Source organism: Aquila chrysaetos, chromosome 3, assembly GCF_900496995.4.
Source record: "Aquila chrysaetos chrysaetos chromosome 3, bAquChr1.4, whole genome shotgun sequence".
NCBI lineage: Eukaryota > Metazoa > Chordata > Aves > Accipitriformes > Accipitridae > Aquila > Aquila chrysaetos.
In genome coordinates, this window is record NC_044006.1 from 3995528 (window position 1) to 4022092 (window position 26565).

The window sequence follows — 26565 nt, forward strand, 5'->3', positions numbered from 1 at the left end:
TAGGAAAAATTTCTTCACCGAAAGGGTTGTCAAGCACTGGAACAGGCTGCCCAGGGAAGTGGTTGAGTCACCATCCCTGGAGGTACTTAAAAGATGTGTAGATGTGGCCCTTAGGAACACAGTTTAGTGGTGGACTTGGCAGTTAGGTTAACAGCTGGACTCAATGATCTTAAAGGTCTTTTCCAACTTAAACAATTCTATGATTCTATCCACTTCCCTGGGCACTGCATCACTCCTGGACCAGAGCTGCTGGTGCCAGGGCTGAGCAATGCCTGTGGCAGGTGCCCGTGGGCCCAGATATTCTGAATAGCCCTCCCCAGCTCTGGGCAGCGTGTCCCCATCTCCCTCCCTGTTGGCAGTCCAACTGGAAGCCAGATGTACTATTATGTCTCCCAGTAAGAATTTACTGCTCATTAAAAAATAATCTGTGATACAGTTTCCCTGAAGCAACAAAAGAGCATCATCACCCTCTTGCACCATACTAAATGTGGACGCCTAAGCCGCGGCCAGCTGGCAGAGCACTGCTTGCAAATGCTGATGCCGGCAATATGCCTTTGAAGAGGCTGCAGGCATAGATGAAATGGTCTCGCAGGAGTTCAGTAGTCACTTTTTTTTGTCTCATAAAGCAGCGTCCAAATTGCAGAGCTGTAGAGGAGTCATGGCAAGGAAAGAAGAGGAGAACCTGATTTTTTTTTTTTTTTTTTTTTTTTTTAAACGTGTTGTTTTATGAACAATGTTTTGCTGTTTGCCAGTCTGGGGGTGTCAGCCTAAAATGTCCCCTTAGGCAGGGATTTGAGGAGTGCTGGCTGGCCAAGGAGGGCATGGGCAACTCCCTGACAGCTTGCTGACCTTTCATGTGATACTGCAGCAGGATCTCTACGTGCGTTCACAGGAGGCAGGTCATGCAGGAAGCCGCAGAGCCATTGCCCTGCCCTCACCCTCGGATGCTGGCAGTGCCAAGGCTGTGTTGCTGGCCCTGAGCTGCAGGCCTGCTGCCCACACGCAACGTCCACAGGGCAGATCCTGATGGCCGAATGCTGCTCTTGGGTGTTTGGGTGCAAATGGGCTTTTGTAGGGTCTGATCTGTCACTGGTTGCTGACCTTTTGGGGGTGAGATCACACACTCCCCTTTTCCTTACCCAAAACTTCTCCTTGCCTCCAGAAATACACATAAATGTATGTGAATAGGTGTGATAAACATCGCAGCTTCTATTGTTTTTCTTTAAAGATGGGATGTTTTTAACCAAAGGGAAAGAATGAGTGTGTATGTTATTTATAACCCGTATTTCTGGCTGCTTTGATGGTGGTGAAGGTCAGGCGGACGAAAGAGATTGCCGATGAGAAGCCTTGAATGCAGGAGTCCCTGTGCCCTGCAGCTCCAGCAATTGCTCTCCCCTCTTTTGCAGCTTGTCAGTGCTCCCGGGAAGGTTCCCTGCACAGCACCTGCGACCAGGAAACGGGGCAGTGCAGCTGCCGGCCCAAAGTGACGGGACTGCGCTGCGATAGCTGCGTGCCGGGCGCCTACGGATTTCCGCACTGCGAAGGTAGCCCCCTTCTCCCTGATGGGGGGGGACTCTGGTGTCTTGGGACATAGTGGTGCAGTGCTGGTAAATGGGCTTATCATCCCCCAAGAGCTTTGCAAGGGTAGAAATAACTGCCTTTAGGGACAGCTGGGGTGTGAGCTATCTCTTTATAAATCCCTCCTTGTGCCTCTCTTTTCTAGTGGGCTCCTGTAACCCAGCAGGGTTGGTGACTGCAGATCCCTTGCTGGCCCCGGTGAGTATCGAATGAACCCACCAACCCCTGCAGGTCATTTTTGCGGGATCCCCTTTTTCTCACTTTGGGCCAAGCCCTTCCTTAAGCATAGCCTGAAAACAGCCCTTACCCATGCCAGAGTAGCAGACACCACGTTCAGCCACCGTGCTGCAAATTCTCACCTGCTCTTTTTTCCCCTCTCCCTTTCCTCAGGGCTCCTGCACATGTCGGGCATACGTTGAAGGCCCAGCTTGCGACAGATGCAAGCCCTTATACTGGAACCTGACTCCAGAGAACCCCTACGGCTGCCTGAGTAAGGAAATGGCATTTGCACAGCCCCAAAAAGTCCCCTCCGTGCTGTAATGGTGCAAGACCCAAACCCAAGCCAGTGGGGACTATCATTGCTGGATGGAAGCGATGCCCTTCCTTCCATCTTCACCCTGAAGTGACATGTCAAAGCTGGAGTCGTCTGGGTAATGCCACTTGGACAGGGGAAAGGCTGGAGCCTGGAGGTTTTTGCTTGGAATGAAACACAGGGCTCATGCAATGAGTTGTGCCATTCTCAGCCCTCCCTGCAGACTTTGCACACTTAATTTTTCATGGCCAAATGTGCAGAAAAGGCAAATGTCTTTGGTAGTTGCGTCCTCAACAGTAACCGTCCAAAATTAAATGTGAGCCCTTGTGCAGCGCTACCCTCTACTTGACCAGTTTCCAGCCTCTCTTATCCCTGCCGGTGTCCTCTGGTGTGGTGGGTACTGTCCCCCATCGGGCTTCTTCTCGGGGACTGATTGATCTTCTGGCTTTCTTGTTCATCTCCCTCTCTCCAGGCTGCAAGTGTGATACCAAGGGCACCGTCAGCGGAATTGCGGAGTGCCAGCAGGTAGGTTTGCTCCTCTTCGCTTCCAGGCACCTCTGAGTGTGTGCTGTGTTGGGAGTGTTTCAGCTCCGTCTCTCCCAGCAGCTGCTGGAGAGGCCTGTCCTGCCGCCGAGTTCTCAAAGGTTGCACCACAATCTGGGCTTGCATGAGAACATAGGATTAAGACCTGTCATAAATTAGGCACCTAAATATTTCAGGGTCTGGCCCAGGATGCCTGGATTTTTGTTTGCTTGCATTGTTGGATAATTTAACTTATCTGGCCCACCCACGCGCAGGAAGCAGTGTAGAGCATGACACTCAAAATGCTTGTCCAGTGTCTCAGACTAGGATCCAAATAACTGAGAAATGGCTTGGCCGTGACGAGCAACGGGAGGGTATGAGCTTCCATGCCTGCTTCTCCCCTAGGGTGATGGGCAGTGCTTCTGCAAACCGAACATCTGTGGCCAGTTCTGCTCAGCATGCAAAGATGGCTACTTCAATATGGAGAATGCAAATTACTTTGGCTGCCAAGGTGAGCCCCCGTCGTGATGTGTTGGGTGAGGGAGGGGGCCACAAGTGGCTCTGCATATACCAACTGACTGTTGGCCTTGGAGAGAAGGGGTAGGAGATGTCCCACCTCTTGCTTTTGATCATACCATGGCCCAGAGCAGGGGCTGGGTCTTGCTGTGGATCTGGAGACCGGAGTTCACGCTTTTAGTAGCGTTGGACACGGGTCCATCAGGCTGGGGAATGAAAGGCCAGGAAAGGTGTCCCTTTGGGTGCCAGAAACCGGTGTGTTTTAACCACTGGCCACGTCCTTGCAGCTCTACCCCTTCCTCCTGTTGGGAGCAGGTGGGCATGGACATGTGGGGTCGGCTGCTCTCCATCGTGCCCATGGGAAGCAGGGAAGGAGGAGATCCGGCCATTCTCAGCTGGCCCACGCAGTCCTGGCAGGGCAGGGAAGAGGCAGCAAGGCTGCTGCTGGCGGCAGGGCTGCGGCACCCAGCCATGAGGGTTTGCAGACCTTGTTCCTCCCGCAGCCGTCAGCCGTCTGGAAATAACTCGGCGCTGAGGTAGAAGAGGAGCGGATCCAAGTGGGGCCGGGGCCAATATGAAAACGGATACAATGGAATAAAAATAGGGGCCCCAGCCTCCCCGCCCACTGGGGTGCGCCTTTGATTAGTGACCAGGAGCTTGTTAGTGCGGCGGGAATGTAAACAGGCGCTTCCTGCCCACAGGCTGCCGGTGCGACGTCGGCGGGTCCCTGGGGCCATCCTGCGAGGAGCGGAGCGGAGCCTGTCGCTGCCGGCAGAGCACACGGGGCCCCACCTGCACCCAGTAAGCTGCTAGCAGGAGATGCATCTTGGAGCGCTCTGCCTTCCCTTCGCTCCCTCGGGGATGGTGTCTTCTGCCACCACAGGGATGGGGACCTCATCGTCTGGGCTGCTGCCGCGTCGGCCGCGTGCCTGGCGGAGGTGTCCTCTTGCCTCTCCCTCCAGGTAGCCCAGCAGGTAACGGTGCTCCCTCTCTTCCCCAGACCTGCGCGGGACCATTATTTCCCTGACCTTCACCACTTGAAATTCGAGCTGGAGGAAGGCACCACGCCGGCTGGCCGGGCTGTGCGCTTCGGCTACAACCCCCTGGAGTTTGAGGGCTTCAGCTGGCGAGGATACGCACAGATGTCCTCCATCCAGGTACGCCTGGTGTCTCCAGCCCAGCCCAGCTCTCCCTGGGGAGGATGCAGCTGGTGGAGGGCTGACGTGCTTTTGGCACACATCTTTCACCCCGAGTGCTTCTCAAACCCCCGAAGTCACATGATGGCCAACATAAACAAGCACAGTGTATATATAGCCTGTTTGCGCAGATATTTCCTGTAGCACTGGGGATGGCATAGACTGATGAGGGGAAAGATCCTAAATTGGGAATCCCCTGACTTCCTAATCCATTTAGTTAAAGGGGGTAGCTTGGTGATTACTTACAGGGATGTCTATAAACACTGTCTCTGGGTTTCCTTGTGGCTCTTTCATCTGACTCTGCTCTTTCCTGCAACTCTCTGCATAACCTTCCCTCCCTTTTCCAAAAATAAGTTACCTCCTCCTTAGCTGCCGTGTTCAGCTTGGACCTCTTGTTACCGTTCTGCCTCTGCTCTTGCTATTAGCTGTTTTGCTGTGGCGATGGTTTACGCTAATCTGGAGTTGTCTAAGCCCTAGAAGTGAAGCTATTTCGTCTGTTGACCCTTTTTTCTCCTCGGTGGATTCTTCTTCTGCATGGCCCCCGCAGAAGTGTCGCCTGTGTGTGCGTTTAGGAATGGGGTGCAGGGCAGCAATTCTCGGACAGTTGTCCCATGTAAGATGCTCCTTATTCTGGTGCCTGTGCTTTCAGTTTTCTTCACTTTTTCATGCTTAGGTAAAATAGTAGAGGGGCCAAATGCGTTAGCCGTTTCCCATTGAATTTGTAGGTAGGAGCTAAGCAATGAACTCCTGTAGGCTCCCTTGAGAAAACCCCAGCCTTACAGCTTAAGGATGAAGCTCATGCTCAAGCTCATGGCTTTTGTTTTGCATTCAGTGTTGGCGTTTGAGATAGAAATAGGCCTTTATAGAAGGGCTAGCACATGGCTTTTTGCTGGCAGGTCTCGCCTGTAGTTTGCTCTCTGCAGGGTCCTTCCAGTTTGCTCTCTGGTAGGAAGCCGGTGTGTAACTGGAGCTTTGAAGAACACAGAGCCCTCATTAGGAGTCTCCCTGGGCAGAACCCAGCTTTTAGGCAGGAGGGTGTTTAAGCAGAGGCTTAGATCTCCTTGAAGTGGGTCGGACTTAAGCATCTCCCTAACTGGGGTCTTGCTGAACAGCGTCCACGCAGATGGAGGCCTGACAGCGCCCATCAGTGGCACACTCCGTTAGCACCACTAGTCCTTAGCATCGCAGGTTCCCGAGGACAAGGCACCAGCTCAATTTGCGGCCTCCTCTGTAGGCATCTGGGCAGAGCCCTGTAAATACAAGGGCAAGCGCTTCAGCGTTTGGTGCCTGCTGGCTGGTTACGGCACACTAAGCCCAAAAGCAACACGCCGATAACAAAAGCAAGAACTTCTTAAAACCTCTCCTCTGGCATGGCGTGTGCCCCAGGATAGCCAAACCACCCTGCTGTGCCACAGTGTCTTCCAGATGTGATCAGAGCTTTTCCACCGACTTCCTCCAGGCAGGTCGCTCCCTTGGTGGCTGGCCCCAAAAGGGACAGCGTCGCGAGGCACCCGTGCCGTGACTGTGCAGTAGGGCCAGCGTGCTTGTCTCCTCCTTGCGCTGTGGCATGTTGCTTTGGGAGCAGTGAGCCGAGCGGCTGCGCTTGGGCTGGTAGCTGTCGGCGGTGGAGGTAATTGAAGGTGTGCTCTGCTTCTCTCCCCTTTCTCTCTCCCACCAGCCCAAGGTAGTGGTGACTCTCAATGTGACCTCCCCCGACCTCTTCCGCCTCGTCTTCCGCTACGTCAGCCGGGGGCCCGCCAGTGTGGAAGGGAGGGTCTCGGTCGTTGAGGAAGGAAAGTTTAATGTTTGTGGCAACTGTAAGTGCATTTTTCACTTCTAGACTAACTCAGAGCATCCCACACTGCAACACTGCTCCTCTGCCCCTTCTCCTGCCCCAGGTGTGCCCGTCGCAGGTGTGCCCATCTCAGGTGGCCGGCCAGCGCCGTGCCATGGGATGGCAAGGGAGGGGGAAGAGAGGCAGGCAGGCAGGCAGGTAGGCAGGCGGGTAAGGCTCTCCCGCAGAGCAGGTGAGCAGCCAGGAGCTGGCCCCCCAGTGACGTGTGCCCCGTGTGCTTTTTTGCTTTTTGCAGAATAAAATCAGAGTCACTGTAGACGTGAAGGAGGCAGAGCTCTATCTGTTCCATGTCATCCTGAGGTATATTAATTCAGGAGGGGCCACTGTGTATGGCAAAATTACAGCTTATCAGCCACGAAGGAGAGGTAAGGATCCCAGACTGCTCTGCTCCCCTGCACCATCGCCACCTCCTCCCCATCCCAGGCAACCTTCTACATCATCCTTTCCAGAAGACACTTCCATATGGCTTTATCCCATTAGTCCTGCCCTTCCAGTTGAAAGGCTGATTTGAGTTTGCAGCTCCCCCTATTTAACAAAGCAGCAGCAAGCTGGCCTCCAGTCTTGGGGCTGCACACTGAGGACTGTTAGCAGCCAGGCTGGTGGGAGATAAGACTGCTGTACGATTCGATACAGCCTTTCCAGCATGGGACAAGATCACCCCAGTGTCCCAGGCAGAACTGAGCTGAGTTACCATGAAATCAGAGTGGGCCATGTGCTGGGAACTGGATCCAAACTTTGGCAGCTGGACGTGGTTTTATTTCACAGGTGCCTTCACGTGGCAGTCCTGCCCTTGCCTTGTGCTTCTCCCAAACCAGGCTTCTGGCTTCACACATGGTGTGGGGTTTGGAAGTGGCATGGAATTGCACGTGTTATACAGGCATTGCACTCTGGTGCAATGTCTTCTCACCAAGCCATGAGCTGCTGGAGAAGAAGACGACCCACCAAAAGATGGCTGAACAAGCCTAGAGACGTGGACAACAAATATTCTGGGAATCAATATGAGCAAGACTGCATGGGGACAGACCTGAGGCCATGCAAGTGCCCTAGTGGGTGGTTGACTGATTGATTTCACCCCTTCTGATGCTACAGCCGCGTCATCCTGCTGAAGCTCTTCCTCCAGACCATACGTGCACAGCACAAGGCTGTCGACACCAGCTACCTAATTTATCGGTGTGTGAAGTTCTCTCCTCTGTCTTGAATTGACGTAGAAGGTGTTTTGCCTTTGATGTGATATGCAAGGTTTGAAAAGCCAAGATACTATTTTTCTCCTTTTTTTTTTTGAGGGGAAAAACAGCTGGTTATTTTTATGGCCAGTCATATTATGCAGCAGAAAGACAAGAGAAGCATGAGCCAAGCTCATGCTTTAGGATCCCACCAAAGGTCAGGAAGTATTTTATCTGTCCTATCCAGCAGCAGAGCAGTGTGCTTCCCTCCTTGCTCAGAAGCAACATTTGATTTTTCTAGCGCTGAAGGCAAGCTGCCAGACTGACGCACCAGCAATGAGATCCAGGAGGGCAGCTTTCTTGATAGGCCAGATTGGCTCCAGAAATGCTGAGCCATTCTGCCGAGGTGGAATGGGCTTCACATGGTAAAGGACAAGCAGCCTGGAAAGAAGATAAGTTGGAAGATGTGGCTTGCAAAAAGGGAAGCCTTTTCCGAATATATGCTTTGCAGACTGGTTTCTCCCACCCCACCTGCAGAAGCCATCTCTGTTTGAGTTGTGTCTCATCTCAAAGGGATGTGAAAATTCAGCTTGTCAAGAAATCTACCCCGTTGCTTGTTCAGGGAAATCTCTTCATTCCTTGCATCCTCACCTCTGCTTCCCATCTGAGAAAGCGAGGGCTCAGCCTCAGCTGATGCCAGGCCTGTTGCAGAGGTAGCACACCTGGGAAGGGGCCGACCCATCCGAGCAGTAGTGCAAGCCCTTGCTTTATCTTCTGGTCCTCTGCATTATGCCTTGATGTCCATGTACCACACCAGGATAGTCAGTGTGCCACATTCCCCACTTCTTTCTTCATCTCATCTGCTCGCCTTGCAGCCATACTCAGTGAATCCCTCTCACCTGTGCTCTTCAAAACGCTCCTGAGACTGCTAGACAGGCAGACGGTCTGCTTCTAGGTGCTGTATCATTACTGCATCCATAGTTAATGAATTCAAAGGTTATGGGACTGTGTCAGCTGAGCCAAGGAGCTGTTCAACAGCAGTAGGATCAGGCCTTAAACCCATTCTGTCCTGTCAGTTAAAATTAATGTCTAAATCTCAGATGCAGAGAGTGTGGCTGGCAAGAAAGACAGGAGCACAGCTTGGGGCTTTGAGAGTTTGCCAGAAGACAGGTATCTCGTCTGTGGACCTGGGGTCAGAATATCCCTAAGGAGGAACATATCTGAGCGATTCTTTTTGTCTGTCTCAGAATAAATTCTTCACAGATGAGTTCCTTCCTTCTCTAGCTAGCAAAACGCTCCTTGGCATGCAATACTCCGTGCTTTGCAGTCCAGGGATACAGAGCACACTGTGAGAGCAGTGGATTAGCACTAAGGATTGCAGTGATTTATGTTTTCTCTCCCATTAAGCTACTGAGCAGATTCAGAGTGGATATCTCTGTTACGGGACAGTGTGGGATTGTGGTGCATCTGCTATGACAGCGCCAAGAGAGCAGGAGCCCAAGACTCCCCGCTGCACTACAGAGCTGCTTCTCTGAACATAGCCTCCTATTTGCAGCCCCAGGTTTTCCATCCCAGTCCCTTCACACCCTCTCATCCCTCCCGCTCCAGGTACAGAGCAGACCAAGCAGATTGTCTTTGCTCCCAGCACGGAGCCAGCCTTTGTCACCGTGCCCCAGAACAGCTTTGGGGAGCCCTTCGTACTCAACCCCAACACCTGGTCTCTGGTTGTTGAAGCAGAGGGAGTGCTGCTGGTAAGGACCAGCCCCCATGTTCCATCGACCACAGGGAGCTTCTGCAGCTCCCTGGGGGCAAGTGTCCCAAACATAACCAACTCTCCCATCTCTCCTCCTAGGACTATCTTGTTTTGCTACCCAGCTCATACTATGAAGCTCCAATACTGCAGCTAAAGGTCACGGAGCCATGTACCTACCAGCCAGCCCCAGAACAAGCCACCCAGAAGTAAGGATCTCCATGTCTTTGTGCTGTGTGGGACCTACTCAGCTCCTCTTGGCCTGGGGTTAAGAAATACATACAGTCCATACTCTGTGACGGTCTGGATGCAATAAAACTGCTTAGTGGAGGACTTTGCCGTGATTGATAAAGCCCACTGAACCTGTGCTGTCCCAGAAAGCCAACGCATAGATCTCATCCATGTCACAGTCTGTGTGTTCATGGACCTGGAGGGCCAACTCATCCAGTAAGACCATAGCCCTCTCCTCTGCTAGGCTGGGGTCCCAGTGCTGGGTTGTATGTTAGTCAACAGTCCTGGAAAACAGCTACAATGAGTTAGGTCTTGCTGGACTATTTAAAGTGAATGGGCAGAGCATGGTAGTGTGTAGAGCATCTCAGTGCATCTGCTTGCTCTGCCCAGAACCTCTGTCCATCTTGGCAGGAAGGCTGGTTGGGCTCTGGACACCAGTTGTCCCTTCCACTATAGCAATGGTCCCCGGGATAAAGCACATTGCAAGGAGAGAAGCTTTTTGGTTTTACTGCCATTGTGGGTCCTATAATACAGAATCTCTTGCTCCACGCTAACTAGAGATGTTCCTTTGGGCAGTGGAGCCTTCATGTTGGACTAAAGCCTTTTGCAAATCTTGCTGATATCAGGCTGCATGGGTGCTCTTGACTCTTAACAATCGTGATGTAACAGTCATACCTTGCAATTTTTTTCTTAATGTTTTTAGCTGCCTCTTGTATAAGTACCTGTCTGTAGACGGCTTCCCTGCTGCATCGGGTGTGGATGCGGTGTGCAGGCTGGACAACCGGTTACCCAGAGTGTGTCCCACAGAACAGCTCACCCCCTCCCATCCCCGGATGGCAACATGCAGCGGCAGTGATGTGAGTGGCACTTCTGTTTCATCCCTTGCATGGGCACTGCGGCACTCGTCCCTCTGCTCCCACCATCTGGTGCTTTAGATACAACCGGGCAGGTTACCAGAAAGGCTTTGCACCCATGTGCACCCCACTGTTGCCCCATCGGTCTTGCAGCTGTGTGCTTGCGTGCCCTGTTGTTCAAGGCACCCAAAAGCAGTGTCTCGCATGCAAAGGGCTTGCAAGAACATGGTAAGAGTTGTCCCGTTGTCCCCTGAGCTGCAGAGGAGGCTGGTTTGTAGCACAGGCATCCTGCACACGCTCGCTATGGGGAGTGGGACAGGAGACCCTCACTCAGCCATCTCTCTGCCCTCCAGGTGGAAGTCCAGCTGTCCCTGCCTATTGCCCAGCCCGGGAAATACGTGCTGGTGGTGGAGTACGCCAACACCAATGCTTTGCAGACGGTGGGCATTGCTGTGAGCTCGCCACACTTAGCCATGCAGCAGGGCACATTCATCTTCTACCCGTGTGTCTACAGGTATGGTCATCTCTGAGACAGGGAAAGGGACAGGCAAGGACAGGCTTCCCCCCGGTTGATTTTTTTCTGCTTTATCACATGAACAAAGCAATGCCTCAGTGTTGTACATCTAAGCTGTGTATGTCCAAACTCATTCTATCTGGACATGGATTTTAGTGACAGGCCATCTCTGGGAGATATGTACCTGTGGCAACATAGTCCTCTAATGCCTCTGCCAGGAGATAATCTGTTGCGTCTGTTTACAGCTGGATACATTGGTAGAGGTCCTTGATTTAGGGAATGGCCTACAGGCAGGTTTATTGGAGCTGTTGGTGCAGGTCAAACCTTGTCCCTTACTGTGGAAGTGTCTGACTTCAGACTGCAACCTTTGCAACAGGAAACAAATGTATGGGGTGTCCTTGGGAAAATTCACTCTTATGACTTGCCAGAAAAGGCATCAAAAAATTTCCAGGGACTTTGTATAAATACCTTCAGGACATACAGCTGGCAAGACAAGAAATAGGTCATGACCCAGCTCAAGGCTGGCTTCAAAATCTGTGTTTCTCTTACAGTTTCCTTTGTCGAGGGATTGCTGTAGATTCCCAGAGCCGCATGGCAACTTTTGAACTTACCTCTGAGGCCACCATTCGGTTCACCTCTGATCTGGCTGACTTCTTCCTGGTAAGCCTCCTTGTGACGGCAGTTCTGTTGACGGGTTGCAAGGAGGAGAGGCAGGAGCGGCATTGTAGCAGGGTTTTCTAGTCCTGTTTGGACTGGATACTAGATCTTAGTCTATGTCACGAGCAGTCCAAGGTGGAGACCGGTCAGTGCTGTGTTTTGAAGTAGATCATGGGACTGGGATTTGGGAGAAGATGGGGAGAAGAAGCTGCTCTGGGCAGAGGGAGCTCTGCAGCAGTGTAGCAGTGCCACTTCCTATTTTACCTGGAAGAAATTTACAATTGCTTAGCCAAGGATAGAAGAGTCCCTTAAATATTTGGAGCTCCTAAATGCCTTAGGGCTTGTGCTAAGGAAGAAGGGGCAGTAAACAGACGTGTGACCTGCCATGCGTTAGCTGAAGTGTCTGTATCAGAGGTGCTTAGTGTGGTCAGCCTGATCAGTGGCGGGCGCAAAAACTGCTGTAGGCTCCCAGTGGCAGAGGCTGTCATGTAACTGGGCGTCTCTCTCTTTCACGTGCGGCAGCACAAAGTGTACCTCATACCCGCTGCACAGTTCACCATGGAGTTCATCGAGCCGAAGGTTCATTGCATCAGTGTTCATGGCACATTCTCATCCAACAGGTAAGAGTCTCAGGTCCCTCAGGGTTTAACTATGAATGTGGCTGTTTCCAAAAGCAATTGCTTCCCCTACTTCCCTCAGGTTTGGAGCCTTTTCAGTTCTTGACACAGTAGAAAGAAAGCTCTGGCTGAGGTGAAGCGCCTTGCCCGTGTCCACGGAGCAGGTGGCAATGGAGTAAGGACTGGGAGTCAGGCTGCTGGTCCTTTCTCTGAACACCATACTGCCTCCTGTGGCAGACACTCAAGTGTCATCCTGAATAGCCTTTCCTGTGCCTTGGTCGCATACAGCAAGAGACGCTCGCTGTATCTGAATTCTTGACGCTGCTTTGAATCAGTATTTGCACAGGAATTAGCCTGTGCAAGGTTCCTGTTCATCACACTGAGCCTGTGTCCCAGAGCCCCAGGGGTGCTGGTAGAAAGCTCTCCCTCGGCAGGCATGCTTCATAATCTGCTAGGTGTTACAGGGCGTGCTCCTGCCACCACGACCCCCATAGCCTCTCTCTTTCCTTGTCAGAAATCTTTACATCCCATTTTCTCCTTGTTTTGCAGCAGCTCCTGTGTTCCCTCAAGGTTCCTGAAGCTTTCTCAGTCGATCATTTTGGAGGGGGGCCAGGCTCTGCCCATCGCTCCTGATGTCCCCCTGGCTCAGGCAGTCCACGTGGCTCCAGCCGGTGTCCCAGTGGAGCCTGCACCTCGGCCTCCCACGGCGGTGGACCCCACCACAGAGCTCATCCTCCTGCAACCACCGCAGGTAGCGGCATGGGTATGGATTGGGGTGGTTTGCTGGTGCTGTGACACCAGACACTTGGGGCACAGAGGAGTTTTCCTTCTCTATTCAGTAGCTTTAGCAATTAGCAATTTAGCAATTAGCATTTTCAGAATTTAATCGGGACTTTAAACTTGTCTCTCAACCTGTAATTCCTGTGGACTCTCCTGTCTTAGCTCCATCCTGCTTGGTTCTCTGGGCTCCCAGGAAAAGCCTTACAGGTGGCACGATTAGAGGGGGGAGTGTGAAGAGGAGGGGGATTGATTCAGCAAAAGTCTTAAGAGCTGACAGCTGTGCAAGAAGAGCACAAATTTGTGCATTAATAAAAAATATTCCAGCTGTGAGTGCAGCTGTAAGATGTGGGGTTTTGTCTCTCTGTTCTCCTGTTTCGGGCCAGGCTGCTGTTGTGTTTAACAGCCGGATCCAGACCTTGGGACGCTATGCTTTCATCCTACACTATTACCAGCCCAACCATCCCACCTTCCCCGTGGAAGTGTTAATCAACGGTGGGCGTATCTGGCAAGGTGAGAAGAGCGGGGACCTGGGGGAAGCTGCTGGTAGGCAGAAGCCCTGGAAAGTTCTTCATGCCAGAGGATAACTGTGGGTTCTCTGAGGAGTGCAAAGATGAAGCAAGACTGACTCATCTCTTCCAAACTGGAAGGGTGTGATGGGGACTACAGGGGAAATGTGGGACCAATAAATTTGTTGTCTTTTCAGGTCAGACCAATGCTACTTTCTGCCCACATGGCTACGGCTGCCGGAGCCTGGTAGTTTCTGAGGACCAGATTATCCTGGATGTTACCGATAATGATCTGACTGTGGTTGTTCGAGTGCCAGAGGGCAAGCAGCTGTGGCTGGTGAGCCTCTCTCTGGGAAGCTCCCAGGGCATGCTGGACCAGGCTCCAGCAGGGCTAGAGTTTGTCCTTAGGGATTTTTGTCACTGCGTGACCACAGGAATGTTTCCCACCGTCACTCAGTTTCTGAATTGCCCTAGAAAGTTGCAATCTCCGACCTTAGTGCTGTAGAATTGAGGGCAGAATTCTCAGAGTCAGGATCTCTATATGACAGTTATTCTTCACTGTGTGGTTTTGATACCAAAACAAGGCAGAAGCTGAAGCTGTTGTTTTGCGTACGTAGCTTGTGAAAATCCAGAATAAGCCTTATTCCTGCCCCAGCAATATTTTGCACTTGCATAGCATTGTTTGTTCAGGCAGGCCTCATCATGGGAGCAGGTAGACATTATCTTCAGGGAACAGGACTAGAAGATTGACCAAAGTTTGGATAAATGGCTGAAAGATGGAATTGGAACCCAAGTGCCTTCCTGTCTAGGAGTCTGAGATGACAGTGACTGTCTGCCTCTGTGCTGAAGCACAGCCAGTGCTGCCCTTTTGGGGTATCCTGCTTTTTTTTACTCCAGTGAATTTGGGCCACTTCTCACATGGAGTATTAGAGTAAATGGACCCTGATGGAAAGACCCCAATAGAGAGGTGATCCCTGGTCTTCCAAGTACTTGGGCACTTTGTGTGTTATGTTCTGTCCCAGCAAGGGATGAGCTGATGAGAAGTTGGTGCATTTGGACTTTTGAGTGAGCTCATTTTGGACTGCATCTGTCTGGCTCAGCTAAGGAGCCTGGCTCACCCATCTTGTCCTCGCTTTGCAGGATTACATCCTTGTGGTGCCTGAGGACAGCTACAGCTCTCAGTACCTGCAGGAGGAACCCCTGGACAAGTCCTACGATTTCATCAGCAGTTGTGGCATCAACAGCTTCTACATCAAGTGAGACCCTTGGCTTTGGGTGGCTGCTCTGCTGTCCATGGGCTGCACACTCCTCAGGGAGCAAAAACCCCTTCCCTTCTTGGGCCTTGTGTGTGGCAGGGGAGGCATCTGGTTAAGGCTTTCCTTATCTAATGACCAAACCTGTGGGTATTCGGGGGATCTCAGTGTCACAGGGCTGTCCCTACCACTAATTCAGTACCCGTTGCTGCAGGATGTCCTGCTGGATCTGGGGGTGGTGGGGAGGCTGCGGGGGGGTGTGCAGCACAGTGATTTCTCCTGCCTTCCCCTGCAGCCCCAGCACATCGTCGAGGTTCTGCCGCGACTCTGCCATCTCGCTCTCCCTCTTCTACAACAACGGGGCACAGCCCTGCCGGTGCCATGAGGCAGGGGCACGGGGCAGCCAGTGCGAGCCCTTCGGTGGGCAATGTCCCTGCAAGTCTAATGTCATCGGACGAGAGTGCTCCCGCTGTGCCACCGGCTACTGGGGCTTCCCCAACTGCAGGCGTGAGTTGTCCCATCTCCCGCTCTGCTTTCCCAGCACTTGCTGTTTTGCCTCTTACAGGGCTGAGGCTGGTTTGGGAAATGGCTGCATTTTCCAGCCCTGTAATGGCTCCACTTGCATGAAAACAGCCCAGCTGCCCGCAGAGCAGTTGAGCTCTGCATCCATTGCCTCATGCTCTCCTTGGGCTGCCTGGGTCTTGCTCCCCCAAACACAGCCCCTTTTCTGCGCCTTCCAGCATGCGACTGCGGGACACGTCTCTGCGACGAGGTGACAGGGCAGTGCATCTGCCCTCCGCACACCCTGAAGCCAGAGTGCGTCATCTGTGAGCCCCAGACCTTTGGCTGCCACCCCCTCATCGGCTGCGAGGACTGCAATTGCTCTCGGCCTGGCGTGCAGGAGCTGACGGAGCCGGGCTGCGACGTGGACAGCGGGCAGTGCAGGTGAGGGAGCCCTGTCCCAGTGCAGGGCACGTCTGGCAGCATCCCCAGTCCCTGCTGGAGCGATGGGACTTGTCGGCAGGTTACAGGGAGGAAACGTGCAGGATGGGGAAATCCTCGTCAGCACTGTGTCCCTGCCAGTGTGGGTGAAGCTCTGAAAGCCTGGCTTCTCCCCGCACAGCAGCACGAGGCAGAGGTTTCTAATGCTGCCGCTCTTGCATCCCATCCAGGTGCAAGCCCAATATCATAGGGCGACAGTGTGACCTCTGTGCCCCTGGCTTCTACCACTACCCCAACTGCCAGCGGTGTGACTGCCACCGGGCTGGCACCGAAGCAAGCGTGTGCGACCCGGTCACAGGGCAGTGTCACTGCAAGGTCAGTCCTTCGATGCCTTCACGCGATGTGTTTCTGTTCAGCTCAACTCTCCTGCTCTGGCAATACAGCTGGTTCAGCCTAGGGGAGCTGTGGGTGTCTGGCGTGCTGGGAGGGAGCATGGCTTGAGAAGGAGAATGCCTGTGTGCTGAGCTGCAACCAGCTCGCCCCATGTGTTGGTGGGTTCGGAGCGCCCTGGAAGACTCCTTCTCCCCATCTTTCCTGGCCATGAAGGCCTACTTTGGGCTGTCACTGCAGAGACAGACAGTCTAAGTCCAGCTCCGTGTCTGAGCCCATTGCAGGTAAAGCTGTCAGCCCTCCTGCTTCTGTGTGACAGCAGTGACCTAAACTGCTGCTGAGTTACCTACTCCGGCCCCTTTGCAGGGTTTGCAAGTGCTTTCTCCAGGTGAATTTAATGTTTGATGGGTGGTGTGCAAGCAAACCTGTTCAGGGACTGCTTAATCATCTTTCAGCGTCGCATCATTGTGCTTTGATCACTCATATGGCCATCTCTGTCCTCTACTAAGGTCTAGTGAGGAGCTGCTGACGCTGTTGAGCATTGCTTGTCTTCCAGGAAAATGTGGAGGGCCCGAGGTGTGACCAGTGCCGCCTGGGGACGTTTTCTTTGGATGCCAGCAACCCCAAGGGCTGCACCAAGTGTTTCTGCTTTGGTGCGACCAATCGCTGCCGCAGTGCTGAGAAGCACCGAGCTGAGGTGAGAGGGGCTGGGGACCACCAGAGCCTGCAATGCAATTGTGTTCCCATCCACCTGGCTCCCTACTGCCCTCGGGTCTCTGTCCTGCATTAATCCTAACCCTCTGGAAGATACACTGTGAAGAAGGGTTAGCTTTGTCTCCCTGTGCCGGTCTCCCACTTCCAGTCCCTTTTCCTGGTCTCTGGGGTCTCAGTCATGGCGTGGGGGGACTGTGGCAGGCAGGAGGCAGGGGTAGTGCTCAGCTTTCCAGTGGCTTCGTCAGGATGCATGTGAGGTTGTGAGCCCATTATCATCCCTCCTGCTGCTCTGGGACTTGCTCTTCTGAAGCATCAGCACCCAAATACATTCTGTAGCTCCACCAGAAGATCTACGGTTGCTCTTCCCCCACAGTTCATCGACATGAATGGGTGGCTCTTGCTGAGCACTGACCGCCAGGAGGTGCCGACAACTCTGAGCCTGCGGGAGCAGGTCCTCCGCGCTGATCTCAAGAACCTCCCAGATGCCTACCAGGAGCTCTACTGGGTTGCACCCAGCTCCTACCTCGGGGACCAGGTAAGAGCACAGTGGCAGCTGGACCAGCAGTCATGCACATCCCTGACCCCACTGACTTGCAGGAACTGCTCGTGCTTTGGTTAAACATGGACAGCTCTGACCCAGCTCAGTGGTGTGGGCTCGCAGCAACACATGCAATTTGGCTCTCCCTTAGGTTTCCTCATACGGTGGACACCTGCGCTATGAGCTTCACTCCGACCCACGGAGGGGTGACGTGTTCATTCCCATGGAGTCCCGTCCAGACGTGATCCTGAAGGTGCAGTCCGAGGAATTCCCTGGTGCCCCCTGCTAATGCATGAGCAGGATGAGGTGGTGACTGACGCCTTCCTTGCTTTTCCCAGGGCAATCAGATGAGCATCATGTTTCTGGAAAGCACCTACCCTTCCCCAGGGGAGGTACATGAAGGCCAGCTGCAGCTGATGGAGGTGAGTTTGCACACACAAGAGTATACCAAGTTAAGTGCTCAGATGCTACTGAGAGGACAAGTCTAGCGTGTAGACAGAAGGGACAGTTGCTTTGAGGCCAGTATTTTAGGGGCTGCCTATTGCAGCAGAACTGGCTGTGAAGATACAGGGGCTTTTTTACCTGTGCAAAGAGGAGACATCCCAGCCACAGGGAAATGAAGGCTGGGCTGGATTTTCAGGTGCCTGTGCTTCCTGCCAGTAATGTCAGGTCTTCTCCCCCTAGGGTAACTTCAGGCACACAGAGACACACAACCCTGTGTCTAGAGAGGAGCTCATGATGGTGCTGGCAAACCTGGAACAGCTGCAGATCCGGGCGCTCTTCTCCCAGATCTCTTCATCCGTGTCCCTGCGCCGCGTGGTCCTGGAGATGGCCACAGATACAGCCACGGGCATCCGTGCCAGCAACGTGGAGCTGTGCTTCTGCCCAGCTAACTATCAGGGGGACTCCTGCCAGGTAGGGGTGAAAGGGGACGTGCTGCTTCAGGCAGAGGGAGGTCAAACAGCCGCCGTTTGGGACCTCGGCCACCTCTTGTGCTCAGTGCGGGTGGCAGCCGTGGGGTTTGGATGTTTGTGCAAAGCAGTGGTGCCAGAGTACCAGCTTCCAAGCCGACCCCTGAGGGCTTCAGTTGAAATTACAGTTTAGGTTGCGCTGGGGCAAGGAACAACATCTCCCAGGCTCCCCCACACCACCCTGCTCCCAGCTCCCCTCCACAACACAGTGCACCTGGGAGAGGTGCATTAGCTGCATCTGCCTTCTTGGAAGAGGCATGATGGGGAAGTCATTCAGGTGTTGCAGACTAAAGTTAAGTGCATGTGGTACCTTGGAAGAACAGGTCCTTCTGTCTGGCCAGTTATCTCCTATTGACGAGGAGCAGGAGGAAACTGCACTGAAAAATCTTCATTTTTGCTTTTAATCTCTTCTGCATCAGTACAACCCTGTGGGAATTCTGTCATGGAAACTAAATTAGTCTCTTTGCCTGAACGTATCGGGCTGTTTTTCAGATCCCCATCTTTTTCTGTCTCCTCAGGAATGTGCTCCAGGTTACTACAGGGACACCAAGGGGCTCTTTCTGGGAAAATGCATCCCATGTCATTGCAACGGCCACTCAGATCAGTGCCTGCCAGGCTCTGGGATATGCCTCGTAAGTAAACAGTAAAACAGCGCGATATTTTGGAGTTGTAAGGTCTGTAGCGTGCAATTAAAAAGCTCTTCACATACTAACTGAGCTGGCAGGACCGTGCCTGAATTGGAGCATTAGCTGTATGTGGCATTTCAGGGGTGGTCCCGCTCGGGGTCAGCTTAGGGTGAAAGACATATTTGGGAAAGAGGAAGGATTGAAGCATCCAGAGATCCGGTGAGGAATTGTTTGTGCAACACACCATTTCTTGCTGTCAGTGCTGAGCCTGCAGCCTGCCTTTTCCTTGCAGAACTGCCAGCACAACACAGAGGGAGACCACTGTGAGCGATGCAAGGATGGCTACGTGGGCAGCCAGTCTGCCGAAGAACGCCTGCAGTGTGTTGGATGTCCGTGCCCTCTTTCAGTTGCCTCCAACAAGTAAGGACCCTTGGATGGGATTGCCTAGTTGGCCTCACTGCTTAACCACTGGGAGCCATGCTGTGCCACATCGGGGTGCTGGCTTGGCACCGGTGGGTGTCCCAATGCCAGCCTTGGCCATGGCCTCTTACCCAAGGCCCCAGCAGCCCACACCAAATGATCAGCTCCCCTGGCACCACATCAGGGCTAACTGCACCTTCCTTTTTACCCCTTATCGTTTCAGTTTTGCCATTGGTTGTGTCCATAAGGGCTCCAACACACAGTGCCTCTGCAAGCCCGGCTATGCTGGACCTAACTGTGAGCGGTAAGGATCATGGTACCCATGTTTCAGGGGCCTCAGACACACTAGTCCCCTGCAGCCACTGCTGTGGCAGGAAAGAAGTTGTCCTAGTAAAGATTGCAGAGGAAATGGTTGGCTCTGCTCCCAGCGTGCTTAGCTCTGGCAGGATTTCTTTCAGTTCTTTTCAGCCTGCAAATGCCCTATTGCTGTCTCTGCTGCTGATATATTGTGTTACCATGGGTGTATTCCTTAGCTATGCTTTGCCTTAACTTGCAGTGCATGATAAAGGCACCTTTCTGAGGTATCATGAGGCAAAACACAAAGTGCTTTGAGATCCCTGAGGGTTGCAGCAGTTACAAGTGTTGGATGCTTGCGCTGTTATAATTGCACAACTCAAGCATGGTGCAGGCATGCGCTGCAGGGATCCCCCCGATGCCCTGACTGTGTTTTAACTTGTCGTATTTTTCCAGATGTGCCCCAGGATACTACGGCAATCCCTTGGTGATAGGCAGCTCGTGCCAGCCCTGCGACTGCAGCGGGAACACGGATCCCAACATGCTGTTCAGCAGCTGCGACTCCCTGACGGGCGCCTGCACGGGGTGCATGCACCACACGGCTGGCGCGCGGTGCGAGGTCTGCGCCTCCGGCTACTACGGGGACGCGGTGGCAGCCAAGAACTGCACACGTGAGTGGGGCAGGCAGCAAGCGCTGGGGTGGGGGGAAGATGGATAGACTGACTGTGGATGTGTTTAGCACCTTAGCCGGGCTGTGAGTTGCCCCAGTGAGTCACAAGCTTGATTGCACACCTTGCAGGCATCCTCTAAACATGACAATAAGAAAAAAACCAACTCCAAAAACCTTCCCTCCAGCATCACAACTCCATAACCTCCAATCCACCCCCGAATGCTAGCTGCCAAACCACACCCAAGCTGGAACGGTCTTGCCCTGAGCAGCTACCACTGCAGCGGTGCTGGCAATCCCTCGGGAGTGTGGGTTTGCACAGCCCACTCCCAGCACTGCTCATCTCCCTCTGAGGAGCAGGAGCCAAATTGCAGCTCACAAAAGGGCGTCTGCCCTGGGCAGGTTATCGTGGGAGTAAGTTGTTGGGAGGAGCAAATCCAAGAGGGGAGAGGCTCTGTCTTCGCTCTGACTGTGATAGATAAGGGGGAAATGGGATTTCATGTTGGCAATAAGGTTTGTGAGTGACTGAGCAGGCTCTTCAGTGTATAACTGGGTGTATTTTTCCCTGGCAGAGTGCAACTGTTCACCTTGCGGGACTGACTCATGCCATCCACAAACTGGGCAGTGCTTCTGCAAGACTGGAGTGACAGGCCAGCACTGCGACCGCTGCGAGGTAAGGGCCACCTGTGTACTGGGATGGTGCCTTGTCCTTGGCACAGCACCAGTGTGTCATCCCCAGGCCTATGAGCAGAGCAGTACTGGCAGCCAGGTGGTTAAGGCTGGATTTGCATGACCTGTCTATACGTGGCAAAAGTCTATTAACGATCTGGCAGCAAGCAATGGAGGCGGCAGCAGCATTCAGCTGCAGCCTGGGCAATAATGTGGGTACCCTTTGGGAAATTGCAATAAACCCCATTTTCCTGTATGCGTCCAGCGTGGGCGTTGCAGGGCAAGGGCAGGTTTGCAGGGCAGTGCTGTGGTGTGTCTGGGTTCTTGCTGCAGCTCCACATCTTTGCCATGTTGATACGAGTTTTGTGGTGGTGAAAACACTCCTAGAAAGCAAGCTGGGGTCCAATGTCACCTCAGCCTGCCCCAGGAGGGAGGCACGCATGCCCTCTTGCTGAGCAGGGCACCCACTGTCCTGCTTTTCCCTAGGAGGGATACTATGGCTTTGAGGGATGCTCTGGCTGCCGGAGGTGTGACTGCGATGTCGGCGCTGTGGGGAGCAGCTGCCACGCACAGACTGGCCAGTGTAGCTGCCTGCCCGGCGTCAGCGGCTCACGCTGCCAGCAGTGTGCCCCGGGCTACTGGGGCTTCAGCGAGAGCGGCTGTACAAGTGAGTCCTGCTTCCTGGGGGTTGGGTCCTGCATGTGGAGGAGTGGGACAAGGCATTGGTGGCGTGTGTGCTTGTCGAATTGTTAAAGGTGGAAAACAACTGACTGCTATCTGGGGTCCTGCGCGTGTTGCTAGGTTGCACAGGGAAACCCCCAGCAGCGGCATGTAGATAAGCAGAGATGCAATTGCACAGCTGGAATAAAACCCACTCCTTCCCCTCTGTCTGGGGTGGTGACAGCACAAAACGATGCCACGGGCGGTTCCCTGTTCTTAACCTTGGCAGAGTGCGAGTGCAGAGGGGGCTCCTGCGACCCGCGCACTGGGGAGTGCACTTGCTCCAACGGACTGACGGGGAAGCAGTGTGACGTCTGCATGCACGAGTATGAGATCCCCGTGGCAAACGGCCCAGACAGCATGAGGTGTGAAGGTCTGTATCCTGCAGTCCTGGGGAAAGAGGTAAGGGAAACCACGGGAAAGGCCCCTGTGCTGACCGCTCCATTACCCTGGCAGTGTGCGATAGCTGTGTCCTGCTTCTGCTGGAGGATCTGCAGAACATCGAGATGTCCTTCCCCTCCATTCGCAGCCAGCTGGTCAACCTCAACGCCAGCTCCATCGCCTGGGCTCGCCTCCACAGTCTCAACAGCACTATGGCAACTGTCGCTGTACGTGGAAGGCTTAACGTCACTTTCGCCCACGTTTCCTGGCCTGTTGGCCTGATTTCATCTCTGTTTTTTCCAGAACCAGCTCCGTGAGTACCAGAGAGCCATGAATAAGGTCAGACAAAGGGCTGACGAGCTGGAGGACGAGAACGTGGACCTCACGCAGGACCTGAATGCGCTGCAGCACAAAGTAGGGTATTTCTCCATCTTCCTTTGCCAGAGCACGAGTCCCTCGTTTTACCTAAAATGTGGCCTTTGAAGGCTGTGAGGAGCCTAGTTCAGGCAGGATGGATCTCCTGCCCAGCTAGCACTAGGCTTGGGGATTGGGGTCTCTTACTTAGATGCTCAAGGTAGATTACCTGCATTCTTGCCTTGGAGTGCTGTTGAACGTCTTGTGATACTGACGGTTGTTTCTGAATTACCTGCTTTTGAGGCGGCTCCAACTTCAACCAGTAAAAATAAATTCAACAAAATGTCATTTATAGAAGAAGCGTATGAGGAAGGGAACGTAAACATCCAGGTCCATCCTGGATGTATCTACACTGTGGCCGGGAGAGCCTGGGCCCTATCAGCAAATGAGTCAACCCTTTTTATTGTAATAGTCCTTGGAGGCCTCGGTACAGTAACACCTTTTGCAAGATGCAATCTCTATACAGTCTAAAAAACACCAGTTCTGTCTTCAGAGAACTGAAAAACTGAGCAAGATTTGATCTCATTTGATTTATAAACCGCCTGCTCCTAATCTAAGGGAGAGGGAAAAGTCTCTATTTGATGATGCACATCCTCAGGCAGCTGCATGGACAAACTGCCTCTGTGTATACGTACATCTACACACCTCTACGCTCTGAACGGTCAAACTGCAGCCCTCCATCTCTTCTTGTGTCGTGGTCAGGACTCAGGTGGGCCTGGCTCCAGGCTCTAGGGCTTGTCCTGTGTTAAGAGCGCAGGATAGTGCTGTCCTCTGTGGTCTTAGGACTGTTTCAGGATCCAGAGCCTGTTGCATTGGAGCTGCATTTATTGCTTTTGCTTCTCTGAAGGTACTAAATAAGACCATCACTAAACGCATTGTAGGTGAGCAGCACAGGGCAGGCTGTTGGAGGAGACATAGTTCAAAGACCTCAAAAGCTGCACATTCCCAAGCCTTATGTGCCTCTGGGGAATATCTTTCATGCTGACAGATCACATAAAACATAATCTCATACTTCAGCTAAGCCAGTGTTTTTTGTTGTAGATGACAATGACTCACAGAGAAGCAAACCGGATTGAGCAGCACACAAGAGAGACCTACCAGAGGGGGGAGCAGCTCCTGCTAAATATCCAAAGCATTCAGAAAGGCATTGCAGGTAGGTAAAGAAGGGTCTCTGCTTTGTGGGTTTCTCCTGCTGGGAATGGCCATGCTCTTGCTTTCAAACAGCACTGAGTACTGCATCACTTAGAGCTGTGGAGAAGACAAGGGGAAATACAAATGAAATGGAGATCCCTGCAGAATTCTGGCTGTTCAGGTAGACCAGGCTTATTGTGAGTCCCAGCCGTTTGGCTAAACAGAAAAAACACATTAAACTTGCACAAATGTTATTCAAATGCATAAAACTGGGGCAATCTGCACTACTGCTTCAGGAGAGATTTAGTAAAACAGGGAGTGACTGGATCTAGGAGAGGAGGTAAAGCCACAAAAAGATGCTTGGGATGTAGCATGTGTTACTGTAACAGCCAACGAGACACAAATGTGGGGCAATACTTCTGAGCAATCTCGAGCAATTTGGGTGCCTGAGTACTGCATGAAAGCTGGCTGCAGTTTGTTGAGGATGATGTAAGAGAGGAAGGATCTCGGGGGATTACAAAGGACTTGGGTTGGTCAATACTAACGGGGGATCTGGATTTCTCTGCAGACTTGGTGCGGCAGATGGCCAGGTTTGGGGCAGCAAACACCAGCACCACCTCCACTGAGGAGTTTCGGCAGAAGATGGCTGAGGTGGAAAGAATGCTGAGGGAGATGAAGGAGCGGAGTCTGGGCAGCCAGGAAGAGCTGGCAAGGCATGAACATGAGGAGGCTCAGAAGTGTGAGTCCGGCTCAGTGGCATGGGACAGGGCTGCACAGATCCTGCTGGGTCTAGCCATTCCTGATAGCCTGGCTTGGAGCCCATGCGGATGCTACGCATCATGGTCACATTTGGAGAGTGCTCTTTATAGACAGGCACCCCCAACAAGTTTTACGGTAGTTTCAGAGTCCCTTGTGACACTCAAGTGGTATCATTTGTGGTTCCTTTTCCCTTAAGGCAAATTTTAGAGCAGATTGTACTAACGGGGTAGTTCTGTTTGATGACCAAAAATTACCACACTTAGAAACAGGAGTTACCATTATTATGTGATGTATTCACATCGCATGTGGATGTGAATAAGTCACCTCATGTTTCTTCATATTCACTGTGCCAGGAAAGGGTTTCAGAGTAACAACCAGCAGCCCACCACCCACGGTAGCTCTGCTGTCCTGAGAACATCCTTTGCAGGAGTGAGGGGAGTGAGTCCCACTGCATAACTTGGCGCTGTGGGAAGCAAGGGCTTCTGATTAACAGGCAGTGGCAAAACATAATTCAGCACCTGAAAGCTGGAATTATAAAAGGGCTCTTGCTAGAAATAAGTAATTTTTCACAGTAGGAGTAATCAAGCACTGGAACAGGCCTCAGGTGGGGTTTCTCCATCATCTGGAGCCTTTCAGGCATGGCTGGGTGTCTTTCAGAAAGAGATCCGATCCCTCGCACCAGCACTGGGGATTTGGAGACAATCTTGGATGAGATCCTCTGCTATCCAGGACATGGTTTAGTGGGCATGGTGGTGTTGGGTTGACAGTTGGACTCGATGATCTTAAAGGTCTTTTCCAACCTAAATGATTCTATGAAAGAGGGAGGGAGGGAAGACCGTCACTTCTGGCCTTGATACCTGCCAAGTGAGACCAGAACCAGGCTTCTCTGCAGCCAAGCACAGAAAAAGCACTTTAACACAGGAGGATGACTTAGCAATAGTTCTCATCTCCTCCATCCTCAGTGCTGCATCGGGTGAAGAATGAGCTGCACGCCCGCTGGCAGTCCAACCAGGACCTGGTGAGCAGCATCCGGGACCGGCTGGCACAGCACAGCTCCCAGCTGATGGATCTCCGTGACGCCCTCAACGAGGCTGTGAACAAAACCAGGCAGACGGAGGATTTGAACAGTCTGAACCGCAACAACCTGGAGGAGAGTCAGGTAGAGCTTCACGGGGTGGTCCCATACTGGCATGCAGTGAAGGGGCACCCTGCCCCAGCCCTGCCAGTGCCTAACCCTGTGTCTGTGTGTCTAGCAAAAGAGCCGGGAACTCCAAAAGCAGCATGCACTGGTGCAGGAGACCCTGAGGATGGCCAAGGACTCCCTGGCCCACGTCTCCGACTTCCTACAGAAGATGGAGACTGCAAAGGAGGTGAGTGATGGAGATGCTTCAGCATGGGCAGAGCGCAAGGTGGTGGCAGGCCTCAGGAGTGATGTGTGTCCTTGCAGGCGTACGAGAAGCTGGCAGCCCTGCTGGATGGGGCAAAGCTGCCCCTGACTGAGCGGGTCAAGAAGTTCTCCCCGGCCAGCAGCAAGATCCCTATTGTGGAGCAGGCGGAGGAGCATGCCCGGCTCCTGGATGAGCTTGCAAGGAACCTGTCCAGGTGAGGAACGGGTCCTGACACTCAGTAGTCAGACCATCTCCTGCCAGAGTTGGATGGGAAACTGCAGCCCCACACCATGGCAGGGGAACAGCCAGATGCCGTCTGCAAAGCTTTACGCTGGAGAACATGTTGTGATGAGGAACCCAAAGGGGTTACCCAAAGGGAACACAAAGGCTGGCAAGAGCAGTCTTCGTGAACTTGACAGCTTCATCTTCCAACACAGCATTATCCAGGGCACAAACCAGGATGGCTTTATCCAGCGGGCAATCGATGCCTCTAATGCCTACGCCAGCATCATTGAAGCTGTGAAAAAAGCCGAGCGAGCAGCCCACGATGCTGATGAGGCAGCCAGCGAGGCTTTGATGGTATGTGCTGTGGGGAGCCCCGTAAAGATGAGCGAAAGCCAAACTCCCTCGTCAGTCCTCCAACTTTTCACACCCTCACATAGGGCTCTGCTGCCCCTTCCCTCTGACACTTGAGCTTTGTTTTGTGCCAGTGAGCAGAGCTTGTGCCACAGCTCTGGCCAGACTCGGGGGGTTTGGGTCTACCCATCACACCCCAGCCTCACACGCCACTGCAGTTGTCTGAACGAGCATTTTTGTGTGCAGTCAGGACTGGAGACTGGAACTCCTCTTCAGACTCCCAGGCAGTACATGTTTGTTTTACAGAGTGTCATATCAGAAAATCTCGGGGCCATCTCTAAAGAGCTGAAGAGGAACAGCAGCAACCTGGAGGAGGCTGTGAGGAGAGAGCAGAGAAAACTCAACGGGGGTGAGAGAGGCCCCTTGTAGGGTGTGATGTCC

General features: G+C 53.0%; 1 protein-coding gene across 3 annotated transcripts in view; it reads left to right on the top strand.

Moving 5' to 3' along the window:
- Window positions 1-26565, top strand: part of LAMA5 (laminin subunit alpha 5) — a 96998-nt gene that overhangs the window by 60368 nt on the left and 10065 nt on the right. For 2 of the 3 annotated variants that reach the window (XM_030007591.2, XM_030007592.2), the window contains exons 16-57: window positions 1407-1544; window positions 1724-1776; window positions 1969-2068; window positions 2583-2635; window positions 3038-3143; window positions 3850-3949; window positions 4149-4305; window positions 6023-6161; window positions 8971-9113; window positions 9215-9321; window positions 10047-10200; window positions 10551-10711; window positions 11263-11371; window positions 11891-11988; window positions 12535-12736; window positions 13149-13275; window positions 13469-13608; window positions 14412-14527; window positions 14820-15031; window positions 15265-15469; window positions 15697-15841; window positions 16413-16553; window positions 16944-17105; window positions 17260-17361; window positions 17447-17530; window positions 17793-18023; window positions 18598-18711; window positions 18998-19125; window positions 19349-19429; window positions 19876-20090; window positions 20659-20759; window positions 21242-21422; window positions 21705-21848; window positions 21932-22083; window positions 22160-22270; window positions 23312-23423; window positions 23970-24140; window positions 25123-25319; window positions 25414-25530; window positions 25608-25762; window positions 25986-26127; window positions 26431-26533. In XM_030007591.2, coding sequence (XP_029863451.1) covers window positions 1407-1544; window positions 1724-1776; window positions 1969-2068; window positions 2583-2635; window positions 3038-3143; window positions 3850-3949; window positions 4149-4305; window positions 6023-6161; window positions 8971-9113; window positions 9215-9321; window positions 10047-10200; window positions 10551-10711; window positions 11263-11371; window positions 11891-11988; window positions 12535-12736; window positions 13149-13275; window positions 13469-13608; window positions 14412-14527; window positions 14820-15031; window positions 15265-15469; window positions 15697-15841; window positions 16413-16553; window positions 16944-17105; window positions 17260-17361; window positions 17447-17530; window positions 17793-18023; window positions 18598-18711; window positions 18998-19125; window positions 19349-19429; window positions 19876-20090; window positions 20659-20759; window positions 21242-21422; window positions 21705-21848; window positions 21932-22083; window positions 22160-22270; window positions 23312-23423; window positions 23970-24140; window positions 25123-25319; window positions 25414-25530; window positions 25608-25762; window positions 25986-26127; window positions 26431-26533 — 5709 coding nt within the window. Of the gene's footprint in view, window positions 1-1406; window positions 1545-1723; window positions 1777-1968; window positions 2069-2582; window positions 2636-3037; window positions 3144-3849; window positions 3950-4148; window positions 4306-6022; window positions 6162-6434; window positions 6565-8970; window positions 9114-9214; window positions 9322-10046; window positions 10201-10550; window positions 10712-11262; window positions 11372-11890; window positions 11989-12534; window positions 12737-13148; window positions 13276-13468; window positions 13609-14411; window positions 14528-14819; window positions 15032-15264; window positions 15470-15696; window positions 15842-16412; window positions 16554-16943; window positions 17106-17259; window positions 17362-17446; window positions 17531-17792; window positions 18024-18597; window positions 18712-18997; window positions 19126-19348; window positions 19430-19875; window positions 20091-20658; window positions 20760-21241; window positions 21423-21704; window positions 21849-21931; window positions 22084-22159; window positions 22271-23311; window positions 23424-23969; window positions 24141-25122; window positions 25320-25413; window positions 25531-25607; window positions 25763-25985; window positions 26128-26430; window positions 26534-26565 lie in introns of all 3 variants that reach the window. The other variant, XM_030007593.2, reaches the window with a different exon arrangement.